Source organism: Perca flavescens, chromosome 5, assembly GCF_004354835.1.
Source record: "Perca flavescens isolate YP-PL-M2 chromosome 5, PFLA_1.0, whole genome shotgun sequence".
Taxonomy (NCBI): Eukaryota; Metazoa; Chordata; class Actinopteri; order Perciformes; family Percidae; genus Perca; species Perca flavescens.
Genome location: NC_041335.1, coordinates 19,931,108 through 19,947,369, shown reverse-complemented (window position 1 = coordinate 19,947,369; position 16,262 = coordinate 19,931,108). Strand labels below are relative to the sequence as shown.

At 40.2% G+C, this 16,262-nt stretch overlaps 1 protein-coding gene across 4 annotated transcripts in view; it reads right to left on the bottom strand.

The window, feature by feature from the left end:
- agtpbp1 (ATP/GTP binding carboxypeptidase 1) overlaps positions 1-16,262 on the bottom strand; it is a 34,307-nt gene that overhangs the window by 5,181 nt on the left and 12,864 nt on the right. For 2 of the 4 annotated variants that reach the window (XM_028577343.1, XM_028577344.1), the window contains exons 5-26: positions 13,481-13,548; positions 12,357-12,420; positions 11,474-11,620; positions 11,091-11,222; positions 10,867-10,960; positions 10,658-10,695; positions 10,195-10,403; positions 9,850-10,027; positions 9,501-9,542; positions 8,585-8,679; positions 7,761-7,877; positions 6,266-7,044; positions 5,671-5,754; positions 5,406-5,495; positions 5,013-5,161; positions 4,707-4,794; positions 3,826-3,970; positions 3,111-3,261; positions 2,587-2,767; positions 2,251-2,380; positions 1,432-1,563; positions 396-572 (exon numbers count right to left, since the gene is read on the bottom strand). In XM_028577343.1, the coding sequence (XP_028433144.1) occupies positions 396-572; positions 1,432-1,563; positions 2,251-2,380; positions 2,587-2,767; positions 3,111-3,261; positions 3,826-3,970; positions 4,707-4,794; positions 5,013-5,161; positions 5,406-5,495; positions 5,671-5,754; positions 6,266-7,044; positions 7,761-7,877; positions 8,585-8,679; positions 9,501-9,542; positions 9,850-10,027; positions 10,195-10,403; positions 10,658-10,695; positions 10,867-10,960; positions 11,091-11,222; positions 11,474-11,620; positions 12,357-12,420; positions 13,481-13,548 (3,290 nt within the window). Of the gene's footprint in view, positions 1-395; positions 573-1,431; positions 1,564-2,250; positions 2,381-2,586; positions 2,768-3,110; positions 3,262-3,825; positions 3,971-4,706; positions 4,795-5,012; positions 5,162-5,405; positions 5,496-5,670; positions 5,755-6,265; positions 7,045-7,760; positions 7,878-8,584; positions 8,680-9,500; positions 9,543-9,849; positions 10,028-10,194; positions 10,404-10,657; positions 10,696-10,866; positions 10,961-11,090; positions 11,223-11,473; positions 11,621-12,356; positions 12,421-13,480; positions 13,549-14,910; positions 15,316-16,262 lie in introns of those variants that run through there. The other 2 variants (XM_028577347.1, XM_028577345.1) reach the window with 2 other exon arrangements.

The following is a 16,262-nucleotide window of genomic DNA, read 5'->3' as shown; positions in this document are numbered from 1 at the left end:
ATTTGGAGATTTATAGGGGCACCTCCCTCTTACTTACAGGGGGTGGACACAACAAAACATGTCCAATGCAATAAAACCGGGCTATTGTCAGAAAGTTAAATAGCTCTGGCTAATTTGCCTACTTTACCACGCTGTGGCTCCCATATATGCAAATAATAAAAACTTCCAGGGTGCCCTGGAATCCTCGGGTTAAGGACGGACCATGTCCCCAGCTCGAGCCCAGCCGTTGACCTTTGTGTCATTCCCCATCGCTCTCATTTCCTATCATTTCGCTCTACTGTCTCTCTAATAAAAAGGCACTAAATACTCCATTTATTTATATGGAGTATTTAACAGCAATCAGGTAGGTCTTTCTTTTGTCCATACCTTGTAAACAAAATAAAATACACACTTACCTTATATTTTCCCTGGTCACAACCACAGAGCGTGCTCTCCATGGTGTAGCTGCATTGTACTCCTATCTCTCTCCATACAACAACGCGGGCGGTTGACTCTTTGGAGCGCTCCACAACAAAACTACAGCTCGCCATGCTGAAGGCAGGGGCGATCTGGGACAGTATCTTAGGGAGTGCCTAAAAAACACATTAAACAGTTTTGAGTGTTTTTGTGTAGGTGTGTGTTAGTGTAGGGGGGAGACAATAAAGTAGGGGGACAAATAACTGTGTCCAACAAAGACTGGCTTATGTACAGAGCAGTTGCTTGGGAAAGCAGCACTATTGACTGCTGATACCCAAACTGTTTGCTGTGGGCTTGTAGCCTGAAGTGACATTTGCATTTCCAGAGAAACAAACTGATCTTGACCTGGCCAGCTTGACTGGTGAATAGAAAGTAAAAGTCCTATCCCACTGCAGAGTAAAATTCAAAGTGAACTTATAAAAATTATCATAGTGAAACAAATTTGAACATGTTTTTCAGATAAGAGCTGGTGTTGAAACACATGTTAATGACAAGATAGTTAGTACACTAATAGATTAGGTATTTAAACTTAACAGAATAAGAAAATCCTTAGCTAGATAAACAAGAAGAAGGCAACTTAAAACAGTAACCTGATGTTACAATATTCACAAATAGAGAGAAAGTGAAAAGCAATTACTGTCAGTTTAAAAGTGCAAAAATATTACAAGGTAATGTAACGTGGTGCTACAATCTGTTGCTAAGTGGGGGAACGCAGGAATTGTATTTCAATGCATACACTTTACAAGACAGGCATGCTGATGTAAATATAAGTTGCTCTGATAGCATCTATTTTCTGTAAAACTTAATAAAGGTAATCTTTGTACGGAGTTCAATGCAATTATTATTCAGCAATGTGAGAATAGCAATCTGAAACAGAGGGGCAGACAGAGAGAGTTAATGTGAGGATAAGTGTTTGTGTGTGTTACAGGCAAAGCACATTTGTGTGTGTGTGTGTGTGGGTGTGTTTGTGTTCACCCTGTATCCAAGGTCCTCTTGTAAGTCACTGGACGTAGCACTGATATTGGACTGCCAGACTGTCTCCTTCACACTGCAGCCATACATGAATACATTCTTTTTCCTGGAATGACCGTGGTAGTCGCAAAACACCTACACACACACACACACACACACACACACACACACACACACACACACACACACACACACACACACACACACACACACACACACACACACACACACACACACACACACACACACACACACACACACACACACACACACACTTTTTACAAACTTGTTTAAATTGCTATGTAAAAATAATGAATACAAAATTACAAATAAACAGACAGTTACAATAGCTGAAATTAATTCACTGCATCATCATCAAATGAACTATGATACTGTGTTATCAGGGAGCCTGCAGTTTTACTGCTTATATTCTGCTATACTCTGGTCTATTTTCAGAGAAAGGACAGCAGCCTCACCTTGCTTTGTGTTGTAAAGTTATCACCCTTTGTACAGTAAAAAAAAAAATCTCCCATAAAAGCAATATCCCATTATATCGAACTTGCTGACACACAGTGTAGTATAGAGGCCAACTGAGGCTGCTGTTTATGGTAACTGCATTCATGTCTTAAAACTAATTTGGTGATTTATTGATGTAAAATTTAGTAGACATGCAGCCAAACAGTGTACAGCTGAACAGGAGAAATGGGACCAATATTAATGTGATGTTAGGAGAGGTTATTTATACTTCCCAAATGAAAGACGATGCAGCAAAGTACAAAATGCCCCCAAAGTTATTTAAGTCCAGTTAATTAGAGGTCATACCAGTGGCGCCCTTTGTATGTGTGCAAGGTACTGCAGCAGGCTCTTAGTGTGGTAGATGGTGGGGTGGAGCTCAGGATTTGGATTCTGCCACTGGCGATTCAAATCTTCCCCACTCAGAGAACAACGATGACTACAGCAGAAGAGGGGAAGGATAGAGAGTGGAGTAGAACAGAGCAACAGCTGGAGAATCATTCAAGACAAGATGTTGTGTGTGTTAATATAAATAAAGCTGTGGCCAACGTGCAGGCCCAGGTTAGGCAGATATATGCATCTTCAGTGTGTATACTTGAAAGCTGTGAATGTGTGTTCATTTCTTTCTACACTGTTTTCACTCACTTTCCATTGACAACACCATCAGGGTTGAGCATGGGGATGATCTTGAAGATGTAAGCCTCTCTCAGGCTGGCTGCCAGTGGGCTGGTGCTCATCAGGAACTCCAGCGTGCCCTTCATTACCCAGCTGGCATTGGTCTCTCCAGGGTGCACTCTGGCCGACAGGAAGATCAATGGACGATTCCCTGGAGATTGAGAAAGAGGGATCATAGCACAAGCATAAACAGAGGAATTAAAGAAACAGATTTGTTCACAGCTGAAAAACCGTGTCAGTGAACTACAGTGGATGGAAAAACCTATTTGGGAAGCACTGGCATGCCCTGACCTTCTCATGCAGTAATATTCACCCTAATGTTCTTGCAAGCATTAGTGAGAAAGGTACATTTCTGTCAGGTGAATTTCTTCATTTATTTGTTCACTATGGTGAACTATCCAGGAGCCAAGCATGAATCCCACATTTTGTCCAATGAAAGCGATGGTAAGCAAATGAAAAAATGCATGCACACAGACCTACAGTGATTTACTTACTAAATTGACAGATGTGATCATTAGAGTTGGACTCTGGCATGGCAGTGATGGTGAGAAGGGGGCAGCTGTTTCCCCCCAGAGTTTTACACAGGACGTCCTGTCTCAGGTATATCTGAGGGGTCCTCAAAGCCTCTAGTTTGGACAGGTGCATCTGAGAATACAATGACAGAATGACAATTTACAGTTTTTACATTTTGCTAACATTACTATTATCTACAACTTCCATCTAAGCCCCCCCATCCCTCTTGGTTTCTCAACATGTTACTGCTGAATTGTTGCACTGGCTGTTTATTAGGCCACTTGTGATAAAGTGATTCAGTTTGTGTTATAGTTGCTTGTATTATGAGTAATTCTGCATAGTCACTCTATATAAAAGACATAAGGAGTGAACAGTAGTGTGAGAGCACAGTAGTTATCTGAGCTCAGATTTGAAGAACATAAGTGATACAACAAGGAAAACCAAACAGTGGCAGTGTATCAAGAGTCAGGGTCTGGGGGTCATCTGGGGTCACACTGGGGATTTGAGAGTTTTAGCAGTAGGAAGTAGAGTAATAATTACACAACGGAAGTATACTGAAAACTGACATTTTTGTAGGGAGCAAAACCATTGGCAATATGGTCAAGAAGGGGGGGGGGTGGTTATCGTCAGAGATATGTATACTAGTAAATGCTAATGATCTCTAGGTTACAGCAAACTGTGGTATTGTAATACTACCTTAAGAGTGGAGTAGGTATAAGGGTAATGATAGGCAAAGTAGCAGACATCATCCTTATGGCTGAAGCTCGTGCTGAAGGTCATTGTATAATAGGACTTTCCTTTCTGACCACCAGCTGCAATGGAACTTCTTGCAAAGTGATTCCTATGGAGGAGGAGGAACATTTCATGAGTAAATGCTGCACAATACAGCACTCATAATACATTCACTCAATTATCTCTGTACATTCCAACAAAAACTGTACAGCGCTTTTTAAAACTGATAGATTATACTTGATTACTTTCTTTATTGTTAATTTTCTATTCTATATTTATGTTTCTTGACCTTTGCAGTATTTCTTTTTATTATATATTACTATGTTTTTTGTTATGCACCAAAACTCCAAGGCAAATTCCTTGTATGAAAACTTGCTTGGCAATGAACCTGATTCTGATGTGCAGTTTCGGTGACATTGTCGGGATTGTGTAAAAGTAATAGTTTGAGGTGGTGTAAGTATATGTAACATTATATATGCTATACTTTGTAAATATAGTATGTGAAGCAATTCATGAAGAAAGAGTGTTAAGGGTGTGCCACCAAGTTGCCACTACACTTTCCCTTCTAAGGATGCTTTCCGAAAATGTTGCAGTACTAAGTACATTAATACTAGCTTAAAATATCTTTGTCAGTGTAGTAAGCTATAAAGTAGTTGAGAGTGCTTTATAGCTACTGTATATAAAATGTAGAAATATACAAGGTAATTAATAAACTACAGCACAGAAGCTGCAGTATGGCAGTATAGGTATGCTGCATGAAAACTGTGCTCTTGCACCATTTAACTGTGATACTTATTAAAAAGGTAGTTTTTGCCTTTCCCAGCTCCCCTTCTGACTGCACCTACTTGTAGTAACAGATATCTGTTCCTGTTCTGACCCAGCGAGGCCTGCCACTGATCGCCTCCTGCACAGAGTACATCAGCACCTGCATGCCTGCACACACAAACAGAGACACACACACATGGAGAAAGACAAACACACAAAAGAATGTGCGCTGTCTGATGCTCAAGCAATCTCATATAGACTAACAGTAGGTTAAAAGGCCTTTAAATTCAATCAAATCTAATTTAAACAAATATTTACAAATATATACACAAATCTTCTGCAGGTCAGAAGGAGAATGACAGGTCACATGTTGTTATGCATCTTACCATAGTTGAACTGGCTGTTTGACTTCTCAGAGTTGATGATGTTAAAGCGGTAGGTGGTTCCAACACGCATGCCGCTCACCTCAAAGTAGAACCACTGGTGGTAGTGATTACTGTTGATGTCTGAATTCAGCACAAGGTCATACTCGTATCTGGAGAAACACCACAACATAAACTGTGAAAGTGGACCCAAACACCATCACCCAATAACAATACTGATGTAACTGTATATAATTCTGATATAATTCTACATTTACAGTAGTTTGAAGTTAAGTAGGTTGAATGTAGTAAAAGGTGACCACGGCTTTAAATGTTATGTTAAAAGATGATTAAATTAAAAATGCACATCTAATTGTCTAGCTCTCACTGATTCCGAATGTGAAAATATATACTTACTTCCTAATCTGAACTGCCTTCCTGAGGTTGCCAGACTCAAACTGAGAGTTAAACTTCAGTGATTCGCCATCATCTTCAATAACAGGACAACTGAAACAACAAAATGTGAATGATAGATTGAGCTAAAGTAATCTGCTTTGTGAATGCCACAGCTCTCAACATTATCAGAAAAAATGACAAACTGTAGCTTTTGTCATAATTGTAGCTGCATTTAGCCTGAGTGATGTAACTCTTTCAGTTAGCAGACTCTGTAAGAGGGACTTACCTAGGAATGTCCAGGTCGTAAACTACTTTATCCACGATATCATTTGGATGAATCAACCTCTCAGTGTCCTGGAATATTTTAGACCTGCATGATTAGACCCACAAACAAACTCAAGATTAACACAATGAAAGGAAAAATATTTTTTCCATTAAAGATTTTTGTTTATTTATGGGGATGAATGCAGTAAGCTGTAATAAATGCATTTTCCTGCCACCATGAGCGCCAGAGCGCCATGAACAATGTAACCACACTATTGCATTTAACTTTCACAAATTGTGCCTTGAAATTTGACTCACAACTTGTCCTTGGAAAAGCATTACTAAAACATCATTACTAAAACATCACTATTACTAGAGCTCCAAAAGTCAACATGATGTCATGCTCATATCTGTAGTGTAAGTCAAAGATTTATAAAAGTTTTAAAATATTTGCTCAAATCTTGTAAATCTTTCTGGCATTGTAAACATTACAGTGCACTGCAGTTCATTCCCCTTTTCAGTTTTATTATATTCTTAGATTTATAATCTCTATACTCTTTTTAGTTTGAATGCTAAATGATTTCAGCAAACCACAAGTTTTCAGAAAAATGTCTTACCTCTGTACACCATAAACTCTCTCCTGAAGGGGCTCCCTAAATGTTGGGGCTACATGGCCAAAGTAGTCTGGGTAAGCCACTTCAGCGTACTGGGGTACGGAGTGTGTTCCCTTCACCATTTCCACATAAAGGTCTGGGTCATGCAGCGGGAGGAGCAGCGCTGTGTCTGGCACCTCCAGGACTGCTCCTTCCCCTCCCTCATCCTCAGCACCCTCTGAGCCACAATCTGAGCCCCAGTTACTTCCGCCTCCTCCCACACGACGAGTAGCGATGCCCCCCAAGAGCAGAGGTGACTGTATGTGCCTCGTGGCATTGACTGGAGATCCTTCTTGTTTGACTCCCCTTCCTCCTCCTTCTCCTGTGTTCAGAGCCCCCTCCTCTTCTAGAGAGACACACTCCAACACATGTGCTAGGTCCTGTTCTATCATCTGCCCTTGAGAAGGAGGCCTAGCGAGAGAGGACAATGTTGTACATGTGTCGGGGGAAGGAATCCGGGGCTCCTCTTTTTTGTCTTGGTCCTTGGTGAGGTGGATGGTGTCCAGTTCTAGAGGTGTTAGAGGAGCAGGCGGAGTAGGAGTGGGCACAGAAGGAGACGGCAGGGTGTGTTGTCCTTTGGTAGAGTTACAATCTGCCCGAGAGCCCGATTTGGGGGCGAGCTTTGGGGACAGGGCTTGAGCTGTGGGCACTACGATTGGCCGAGTGGATCGAGTCGAGGCTGATGATGAGGAGAAAGATGATGATGTGGTAGAGGCACTCTTTGAGGATTCAAAGTTATAACCCTGTAGAAATAAGATCTCTCGATCAGAAAGAACGTTTGTGGTAGAGACAGCACACTGCGGTAAAAATATAATCAAGGATCTTTTATTTACACTGAAAACAGCAACAAGAGCAGTGCTCAGTACTTTGCCAGGCTCATAAAATGTGCAATGGGCCAAAAGCTTAAATTTTAAGTTTTTGTAGTAATTAATAATGGCATTGAAGTGTGCAAAGCATGTTTAACCATCTCAGACATTTAATACAAGAGCAAACATCATTAAAATCAATAATATCCAGTAGCAACACACTGCAAGTAATAAAATAAAATGAGAAGAAAAAGTAGCGGAAAAATAAAACATGATAATAATAAAATAAAACACAATGTAATAAAATTTTATATAATAAATAAAAATAGAAACAAATAATCACAAAAAGTAAAAGAAAATAAGGCAAGATATATTGATGTCTTGACCAGATGTGACCATGTTGTAGGAAATGTCTCATACCAATTCATTCTGACACACAACTGCTGACATTGAGCCAATAAGAACACATTGTAATAGTACATGTTAAAAATGTGCCTATGTAACAGAGTATTGTGCCAACACATTGTTTAGCACTGTCACATACTCATTTATTAATACGCCAATTCAGCTATAATTCATGTTAATTTAAACACATGTTTTGGCCTTTTTTCCCCACCTTGAAGTCTTGTCAACATGGGCACACAATTACTGACCTGGAAGTCTTCAGAAAGCTCCAAGAAAAACCTCTCATAGACCCTCAACTCCTCGAACGGACGACCAGGGTTCTTTCTGGGATGTAGTTTGTTTAGGTCCGTCTCTATGTCATCATTCTGATCAAAAAGACCCAAAGGAAGCAAACATCTAAATGTAAAACTTCAGACTGTGTACTCTGTGACTCAATTTGGGCTATTGCTTATATTTGTTGCTATCTAAGGAATACGAGAGGCAGACGAAAGGAAAAAAAGAACTACAGCTAACCCACTTATTTTGTGTAGCTGTTTAATTTTAGGGGGATTTAATAGTGTTCGGAAATGTTGAGTGCCTCGCTGGATTGCTTACTCACAATGTAAGGGCAGGACAATGTTTTGATTAAATCAATAATTGTAAATGCATATCATATATGGTTTACATGTTTGACATAGTGATACTGGAGTGTTAGGCACTGAGGCAGGTGATTGGTGGTTGGTGAGTTCTGACTGCCCTCTGCTGGAAATTAGAGAAGTGCATCAACATTCAGCAAAATAGTATGCTAATGTAATAATTAATGATTGATATATAAACATCCATGATTTTTAACTAAATGGCCTATTTGGATGCATTCACATCCTTTAGCCAATTCGGGCCATTATTATTATAGATCACAACCATGATGCAAAAATGTTGTAAAAATGTTTAAGATGTAAATCACTAAACTGCACGGTCTCTGTAAAACCACTGACATACAGAGAAAATATACGAACATTTTTTTAAACACAAAGTGCAACACGTAATGTTTCCATGTGAAATATTGTGTCTGCATGCGAGTGCTGAATATTACCGCAGTGCGCTGATCCTTCTCGTCCTCCTCAGTATCATTCTCTGTGTCCGCGTCTGTCTCCTCGTTATCATCACTTTCATCCACCACATCGTCCACTGGACACACGGACACACGGACACACACACACACACACACACGGACACACACACACGGACACACACACACGGACAGACACACACTTAAGTGGCTGTCCTTAAAACAAACATTTTGCTTTTTTTTCCGCCCAGGCTGGGACTTTATCATTTTTCCACAGTGTGTGTGTGTGTGTGTAAGGCTGGCACAACTCAACTGACTTTGGTCACTGAGTTCAATTGCTATGACAGGAACAGAGAAAATGTTAACAAAAACGTGTGAGCAGCCATGATTCAGAAATGAGTGAGAGATTTAAAGGACAGAAGACATTTTGAATATATTTCTTCAAATACATTGAGCTGGTGATCTCAATGACAACTTGTCTATGTAATAGCAGTAGCTTGTTATATTCAGTCAACACAACTGCGCTGGGTACTACTGGGTTGCTGTTGCCAATAAAAACTGTCAAAACTGTAGTGTATGTAATTGTTTTTATAGAGTTCCTGTTTGATTTTGCACTCGCCAGGAAAATAATTAAATTGTGTGGACATCGTCATGGGCATGCTTTATTTCAGATGAGATAAAGGGACTCAAATATTTCACCAGAAAGCCTGTGGAAGCAAGGATGCAAATTAGTTGAGTACAGTGAAAGTACATAAGTCAGTCTACTAGTGAGCAAGCATGCACTAATTAATGTGTACTAAGCATCTTTATTACACGTTTATTACCAACACATGTCATGTTAGTTTAGTGAAGTTAAAGTATGACGTGAGGTGAATGAGAAAGCAGCAGTGAGGGAGTCTATGTACTCTGAGGATGGAGTTGTGTCTTAGGTTGGTCTTACCCTTCTTTAAGGGCCTGTCGTAGAGCTGAGAATTTTTTCTTCCTGTAAGGCACATTGTGTGCAGCAGTATTGCCATTAACCATTTATTCGTTTCAGGGATGTAAGCATAATTTGTGTGTGTGTCCGTGTATAATGCAGGACTGAATCTAGCAGCAATGACTGTGATAAAAAAAAAGAAAAAAAAGTCTGTGTCTGTCTGTACTGCATAATCATGAATGTAAGGTGTGTGCATGCTGTACACTGCAATATGCTTGGGCACTCTCTAGTGAAGTGTGTGTGTGTGTGTGTGTGTGTGTGTGTGTGTGTGTGTGTGTGTGTGTGTGTGTGTGTGTGTGTGTGTGTGTCTCACCCCCAGGTGGCTGGCTGTACAGCTGCGCCACAGGCCCTACAGCAGGTACATGTGGCAGCTGGTATTGGAAGGCTGATTTGATGGTGGGCAGAGGCAGACGGTTCTTAGGAAAACACTTCCTCATGATGAGACTCGAAGTGTTGACAAGTGGATCCAGAGTCCGCACCGGGAGACACTCCTTGATATAAAACCACACAAGAAGTAGAGAGTAGGTGAGACGGAGTGTGTGTGTGTGTGTGTGTGTGTGTGTGTGTGTGTGTGTGTGTGTGTGTGTGTGTGTGTGTGTGGTACATATGCGTTGCATGCTTTAATTGTTAGCCATGCATACGTCACATTCTCACTCACAGTGGATGAGTTGTAGAGGATCCTCATGCCATCAGCGTCTAGGAATGCTTTCCTGCCAAGCTTTATGTTGGTGATGTTCCTGAGGCAGACCAGCAGCCCTTTGCGAATCAGCATGTGGCGATGTCGTGTGTCATTGCGATGCCAGTCCTGGTACAGAGCCAGCAGGACTGGCACATGTCCACCGTCCACCGCACGGCGAGCATTCGTTTCTGCACAGGGAAGAGAAAAAACAGAGGAGAGAAAGCACTGATAATTGGTACTTTATGACTGTGGGATGGGATGAAGAGAATCATGGCAGATGTAAAAAAATAAATAAATAAAAAAAAATAAAAAAGTTTGTTCGGAGTCAGATAACTTGAAATCCATGTTGATAAAGGTGAGAAAGGCAGAAGGACAAGCACTAATTAAGGATCACTACACTACCAAAGAGTCGAAAGTCAATGCTACAAAGCAAATTACTCACTGGATTTGAGCAGTGCTCCCAGTGCATCCAGAGCTACCCTGTTGATTTAGAAACAAGGCAAATGGGTTACATGGCTGAACAAATGTCAATGACAGATTAAAAGTTAAAAAAGAGGTCTGAAAGAGGCAAAGAATATGTGGCCTGTGGATGTCACTAGTTTGTTATAACATAGCATTCATGCTGGCTCATTAACACTTTAGACTGCTTACTTAAGCAGGCTGGTGTTCTTCTTGCTGTACGGTGCGACAATCTTGAACATGAGCTCCACCACTCCGTTCTTGCCCAAAGAAATAGCATTCACCGCTTTACAAAAACAGACACATACATGCAGAGATATCAGGCAAAAGTAGAAACTGACAGCACTTAAAAAGTATTTCTTGGTGGAATCTCCTCAAACTTTGATAGATGTATTTCAAAGTTTAAAACGACTCACAGTTGGTGGAGTAAACCCTGAGAACCTGCAGGCAGGGCAGAAGCAGTTTGGTATTCTGTAGGTTCTGTTTTATTAAGTTGACTGTGACGTTCAGCGCTCCACTCAAGCGCGCCTTCACTCCAAACTTTCGGTCTGAACACACAGAGGTTGTAAGGTCAGTGAATTATCACTAGATTTTCAGTGTTTTCTGCAAAACACTAAATAACAATTCTTAGGGGCACCTTGTAGCGTGTTTACGAGTCCCCGTTTTGTTTGACACACACACACACACACACACACACACACACACACACACACACACCAAGAAATGTAGCAATTCGCCCGCAAAGGCAGGGGAGAAGAACACTGATAGCACAGATTGAGACAGAGGATATTAGATCTACCTTTTGGGCCAACCTTGGCGAGCAGTGAGTGAAGCTGAAGCATGAGTTCTTCACTGGGAGGCAACTCTTTAATGGCAGTGATCAGAATCTGGAATAATATTCCTGTTCCTCCTTTAGACACAAATACTCCCACCCTGCGACCTCTGCCTAAAGACAGTTAACAATCGTAAAACAGCATTAGATGTGGTAATGCATGATGGGAAAATGCAGTGAAAACCTTAAAACATTACTACTTTAGCAATCTCAGCTACATTTTCAATTTTTATTAGAGTGACACAATGAATTGTTTATGCTAGGGCTGCCACCTCTTAGTCGATTAGTCGACTAATCGGTCGTTTTGGTCTTAGTCAACTAAGATTTCTTTAGTCGATTAGTCATTTTTTATGCTTATTGATGCTTAATTACTCATTTCCAAGAAACTTCTGAGCACATTTATGGTAAACACAAGAGTTAAAGTGGTGCTTTTGCAGGATTAATTGTGGAGAAACTCAGTTTTACAGATGTTTAATTAACTACATTTATATTGTGCTTTTCTAGTCTCAACCACCTCTCAAAGCGCACAGCTCTGTCAATTTAAATCAACTAATCGATTAGTCGACAAAATCGTATAAGTGTTAGTCGACATTTGTGAGTCAATTTCTTTAGTCGAGGAAAGACCTAGTTTATGCTTTTAGAATATAATTACTTCTTGACACATGGAAAAGTAAACACTTTGCAAGTACCCCAAATATTTCATTTCTAAATTAGAAATGACATTTAAACTGCCCACTAAGTGATTATTCAGCAGGGAAGTAAATGTTGTAATTAGCTCTCAAAATCAGTGCATAAACTGCTCATCAATTGTGAAAATAAATTAAAAGAAAATAAAATAACCTCTACTCACCCACAGTCAGCAGCTCACTGAGAATGTACAAAATGTTAAGAGTGGTCTGGACATCCCTGGTGTTCTGTCGAAGACACACAGAACATTTGTTAAACAACACAGTTGTATATATCGTGAATTCTAGAAATGTGTAGGGCTGTGCTCGATTAAAGAAATTCTTAGTCGACTAACACTCATTCAATTGTATCGACTAATTGATTAGTTGATTTAATCGACAGATCTGTAAATCTGAGTTTCTCCACAAAGAGTCATGCAGAAGCACCACTTTAATTCTTGTGTTCCCCAGAGATGTGCTCGTACGTTTCTTGGAAATAAGTCATTCAGCATGAAAAAAGCATCAAACATGACTAATCGACTAAAGAAATCTAAGTTGACTAAGACCAAAATGACCGATTAGTCGACTAATCGACTAAGAGGGAGCAGCCCTAGAAATGTGTGCAATTATCTCTTCAGACCATAGTTTACTTGATGTTCCTTCTCTTACGTGTGCAGTCTAATCTCAAATCAAACAATGCATCAATGTAAAATCTGTAGCGGGGTTTGCCACAGCTGTTCATAACTAGGCATGGATGCATTTCTTATGTCTCTACATGCAATGTTTTAAACCGTGAGCTTATTCAGGCAAAGCTCACATCATGGATGTCTATTTATGAGGTTTATGAAGGATGTCTCAAAGGGAGGGAAATACACCGTCTGTGCACGTTCAATGCATCAAGACTTTTATCCGTTTTTTTGATTTTCCTTTCACTGTGGAGGCATGCAACAATAAAACAATTTTCTTCATGAATTCGAGGAAACACTTTGTGAGTTATTGATATACAAATTGTCTTTTTGAGGGTAAAATAATTTGACATTTTGGGAAACTGCTTATTTAATTTCTTACTGAGAGTTAGATAAGAAGATTTATACCACTCATGTTTGTATGATAAATATGAAGCTACCATCCGCAGTCACTTATCTTAGCACAAAGACTGGTACAGTGCAAGTCTTTAATAGTCAAATTTAAAAGGAAACCACTCTATCCATTTGTGCAACCAGAAGTGAAAACTACAGAGTAAGCTTAGTGTTAAAGGTTTGTCATGCACTGAGCTGCAATCTCCAGTTGTGTTGATGAATGAGCTGACCTCCAGTGAAGCCAGGATGACCTCCATGCCACTGGAGCCTTTGGACATCACCTCTTTCCCGCTCTTCTCTGCAACACACAACAAAATAAAAAGGACCAGAAATGTGAAGATAAACAGTACTGCATTTGTGGAGTTGAGGGACCTCTCACACAAGCAAAGTGAGGGCTGTTTTTCCATGTGGAGCAGGTTGTCCTGTAAATGTTTGGTCGACCACTAAAGACAAGTCACAGAGCCACAGAGGATTATTTTGGAACGTGTGAAGACCACTGCCCTGGGTTACTTGTAGTTACAAAGATTCTACTGGATTACACAATACATATATACTTTGTGTCAAATATTAGCTTTTGCACACATGAGCTTTACCTTTATCCTCTTAGAAACTGTCCCACTCAGCAAGATGTGGTTTTGTACCTTTTTTCTTTCTGTCTTTCAATCATACCCTACACCTGCCCTGTAATTTAGGAGCTGACAGATTCCCGACCTCTTTGAAGAGGCCTAAGTGAGTGATCCTGTCCGGTTGTGAAACAAAATGCAAACTCTCCAAGCTCAAAAACAGGACTCAAAGGAGGTAACAGATACTGAAATCCTTCAACCTTTTAAAAATGACTTATTAAAAACATTAAAGTTAGCAGAGGATTATAAATACATACATTATCATAAAGACTCCCCTTCTTGTTAACAAGGCTGTTCTTTTTTGTACGGTAGCAGATTGTGTCATAAAGGTGCTTACTTCATATCACAGATACCCCAAGTTGGAGAGTAATATCACTTGGTAATGATCTTACACAGTTCATGTGTATGTCATAGCACGCAGCAGCAAGTGAATATGGAAATGAAAGGTGTCAAGCATGCAGCTTTCATGATTGATGATCTCTCACTAAAAAGAATGTGAAATATAAATTATAGACCAGAAATGCATCTGTGTACACACACACACACACACACACACACACACACACACACACACACACACACACACACACACACACACACACACACACACACACACACACACACACACACACACACACACACAAATAATGATTTGCCGCTATTTATCCATATACTGCAATTCCAATGATTTTATTCTGCTTGTAAAGGTGTTCTAATAAGAATATACAAAGCTTTATGATGGCAGTCAAAGGTAAAGCAAATAACCGGCTAATTGTGATCTGCACAATAACCTGTAGACGTTGCCCTTTAATTTACCTCAACAACCATCATTTATGTCTTTTCTAGTGATTAGTGAGCTGTGGCACATGAACTGTGGAGGTTGTAGAAGACAGACTGATTGTTCTAACCTGGCCTGAGAAAAAGTCAAATATTTGTGTGCGTTCATAGATAATTCTATTGTGAAAATCTATATCTTGGAGGATTTTAAAGAGTCTGAGTCAAACTACATGAAATATTTTCATCATTCTGGACCCTACCTGAGGGGTCTGGGGAGACCACAGATTGATAGTATGTCCTGGTGTAGCGGTACTCCATTTCATAACAAAAGGTCAAAGTTCGCCAAAGCTTTGGGTGAGAAAATGTTCCGTTTTCCAAAATCCCAGGTTCACTGCCTCTGGAGTCCAAAACGTTGTGCAGGTCTGCTGTGAATCTAAACGCCTAAGAGTTTGCTAGTCTTTCAATGGTATTTCTCCATCCCTCTAAGGCTACAAGTAAACTGCTTCACTGGTCAAACCTCCAACTGGGCTGGACACCATGAACTTAGTAATCAGCACCTCCCCTTGCACACTACCAGAATCTGAAACACCAACTGCTCCTGCAGAAAACTGACAACTGTATAGGATATCTCTACTTACGTGGCTTTACTGCCTCCTAAGCTCTCAAACTCTGAACATGAGACAAGAGTACAGCAAAGTCCGTCTCTGGGTGTTTAGTTACTGTGAACAGGGTCACAGACCCCCACCTTCCCCAGAACCAACGTCATTCTCATACACATTTCAAGTTGAGGCTGCAAGCAGGGCGTGACAGACAGCCGTCCAGTAGATGAGAGGAACAGCTGACATATCACGATTGAAAGGGTCGCAGACAGAATCTTTTCCACTGTGCCCACTAGTCATGTTGGATTAACTACATATTGACTGTGTGTGTGGGAGGAAGCAATGAATTATGGTAAGATGAAATTCAAGAAAAGCACAAGAGGGAAGAATTCAAAGTATGCCAGAAGGCTCAAAATACTAAGTGATGATACAGCAGAATTCTTCACCCACATACAAAGGCTTCATTAAGGCTCTGCCTCAAGTGATTACAAGTTGTCCGCACTCAAAAAAATCCACAATGAAAATACCAGTAACTAAAAAAACTACTAGCTCCAGGGCAAAGTTAATATGAGAGCTAGTAACAAAAATATAAAGTTTGTAGGTTTGTATCCACATGGGGAAACAGTAAACCGTTCAAATTTCCAGTATTGTGGTAGCAACTAATTTTATTATCGATTAATCTGTTATTTGATGATTTTTATATATATTTTATTGCATTCCACAAGACATCCCAGATGAAAGTAAAAAAAAAAAAAATTGCGAATAAAATCTGACTGAACTGCTGTCATTTAAGTTTCATTGTGGGTAATGTAGGCTCCAGGTTTTGACAAGGAAGAAGAATGTGTGCAATAAATGTGACGGTCCAACTGCTTGGTGTGCTTTGCTGTTGCTTGGCTTTCAGTCTCCAGGGTTGCAGACCTGTTGGAGGGTAATCAGCAACATGGGACAGGGACACACCTGGGCCCACTGTGCCCTAATGTATAGAAGCTAGAGCAGCAGGCCGGTCCTTTGGG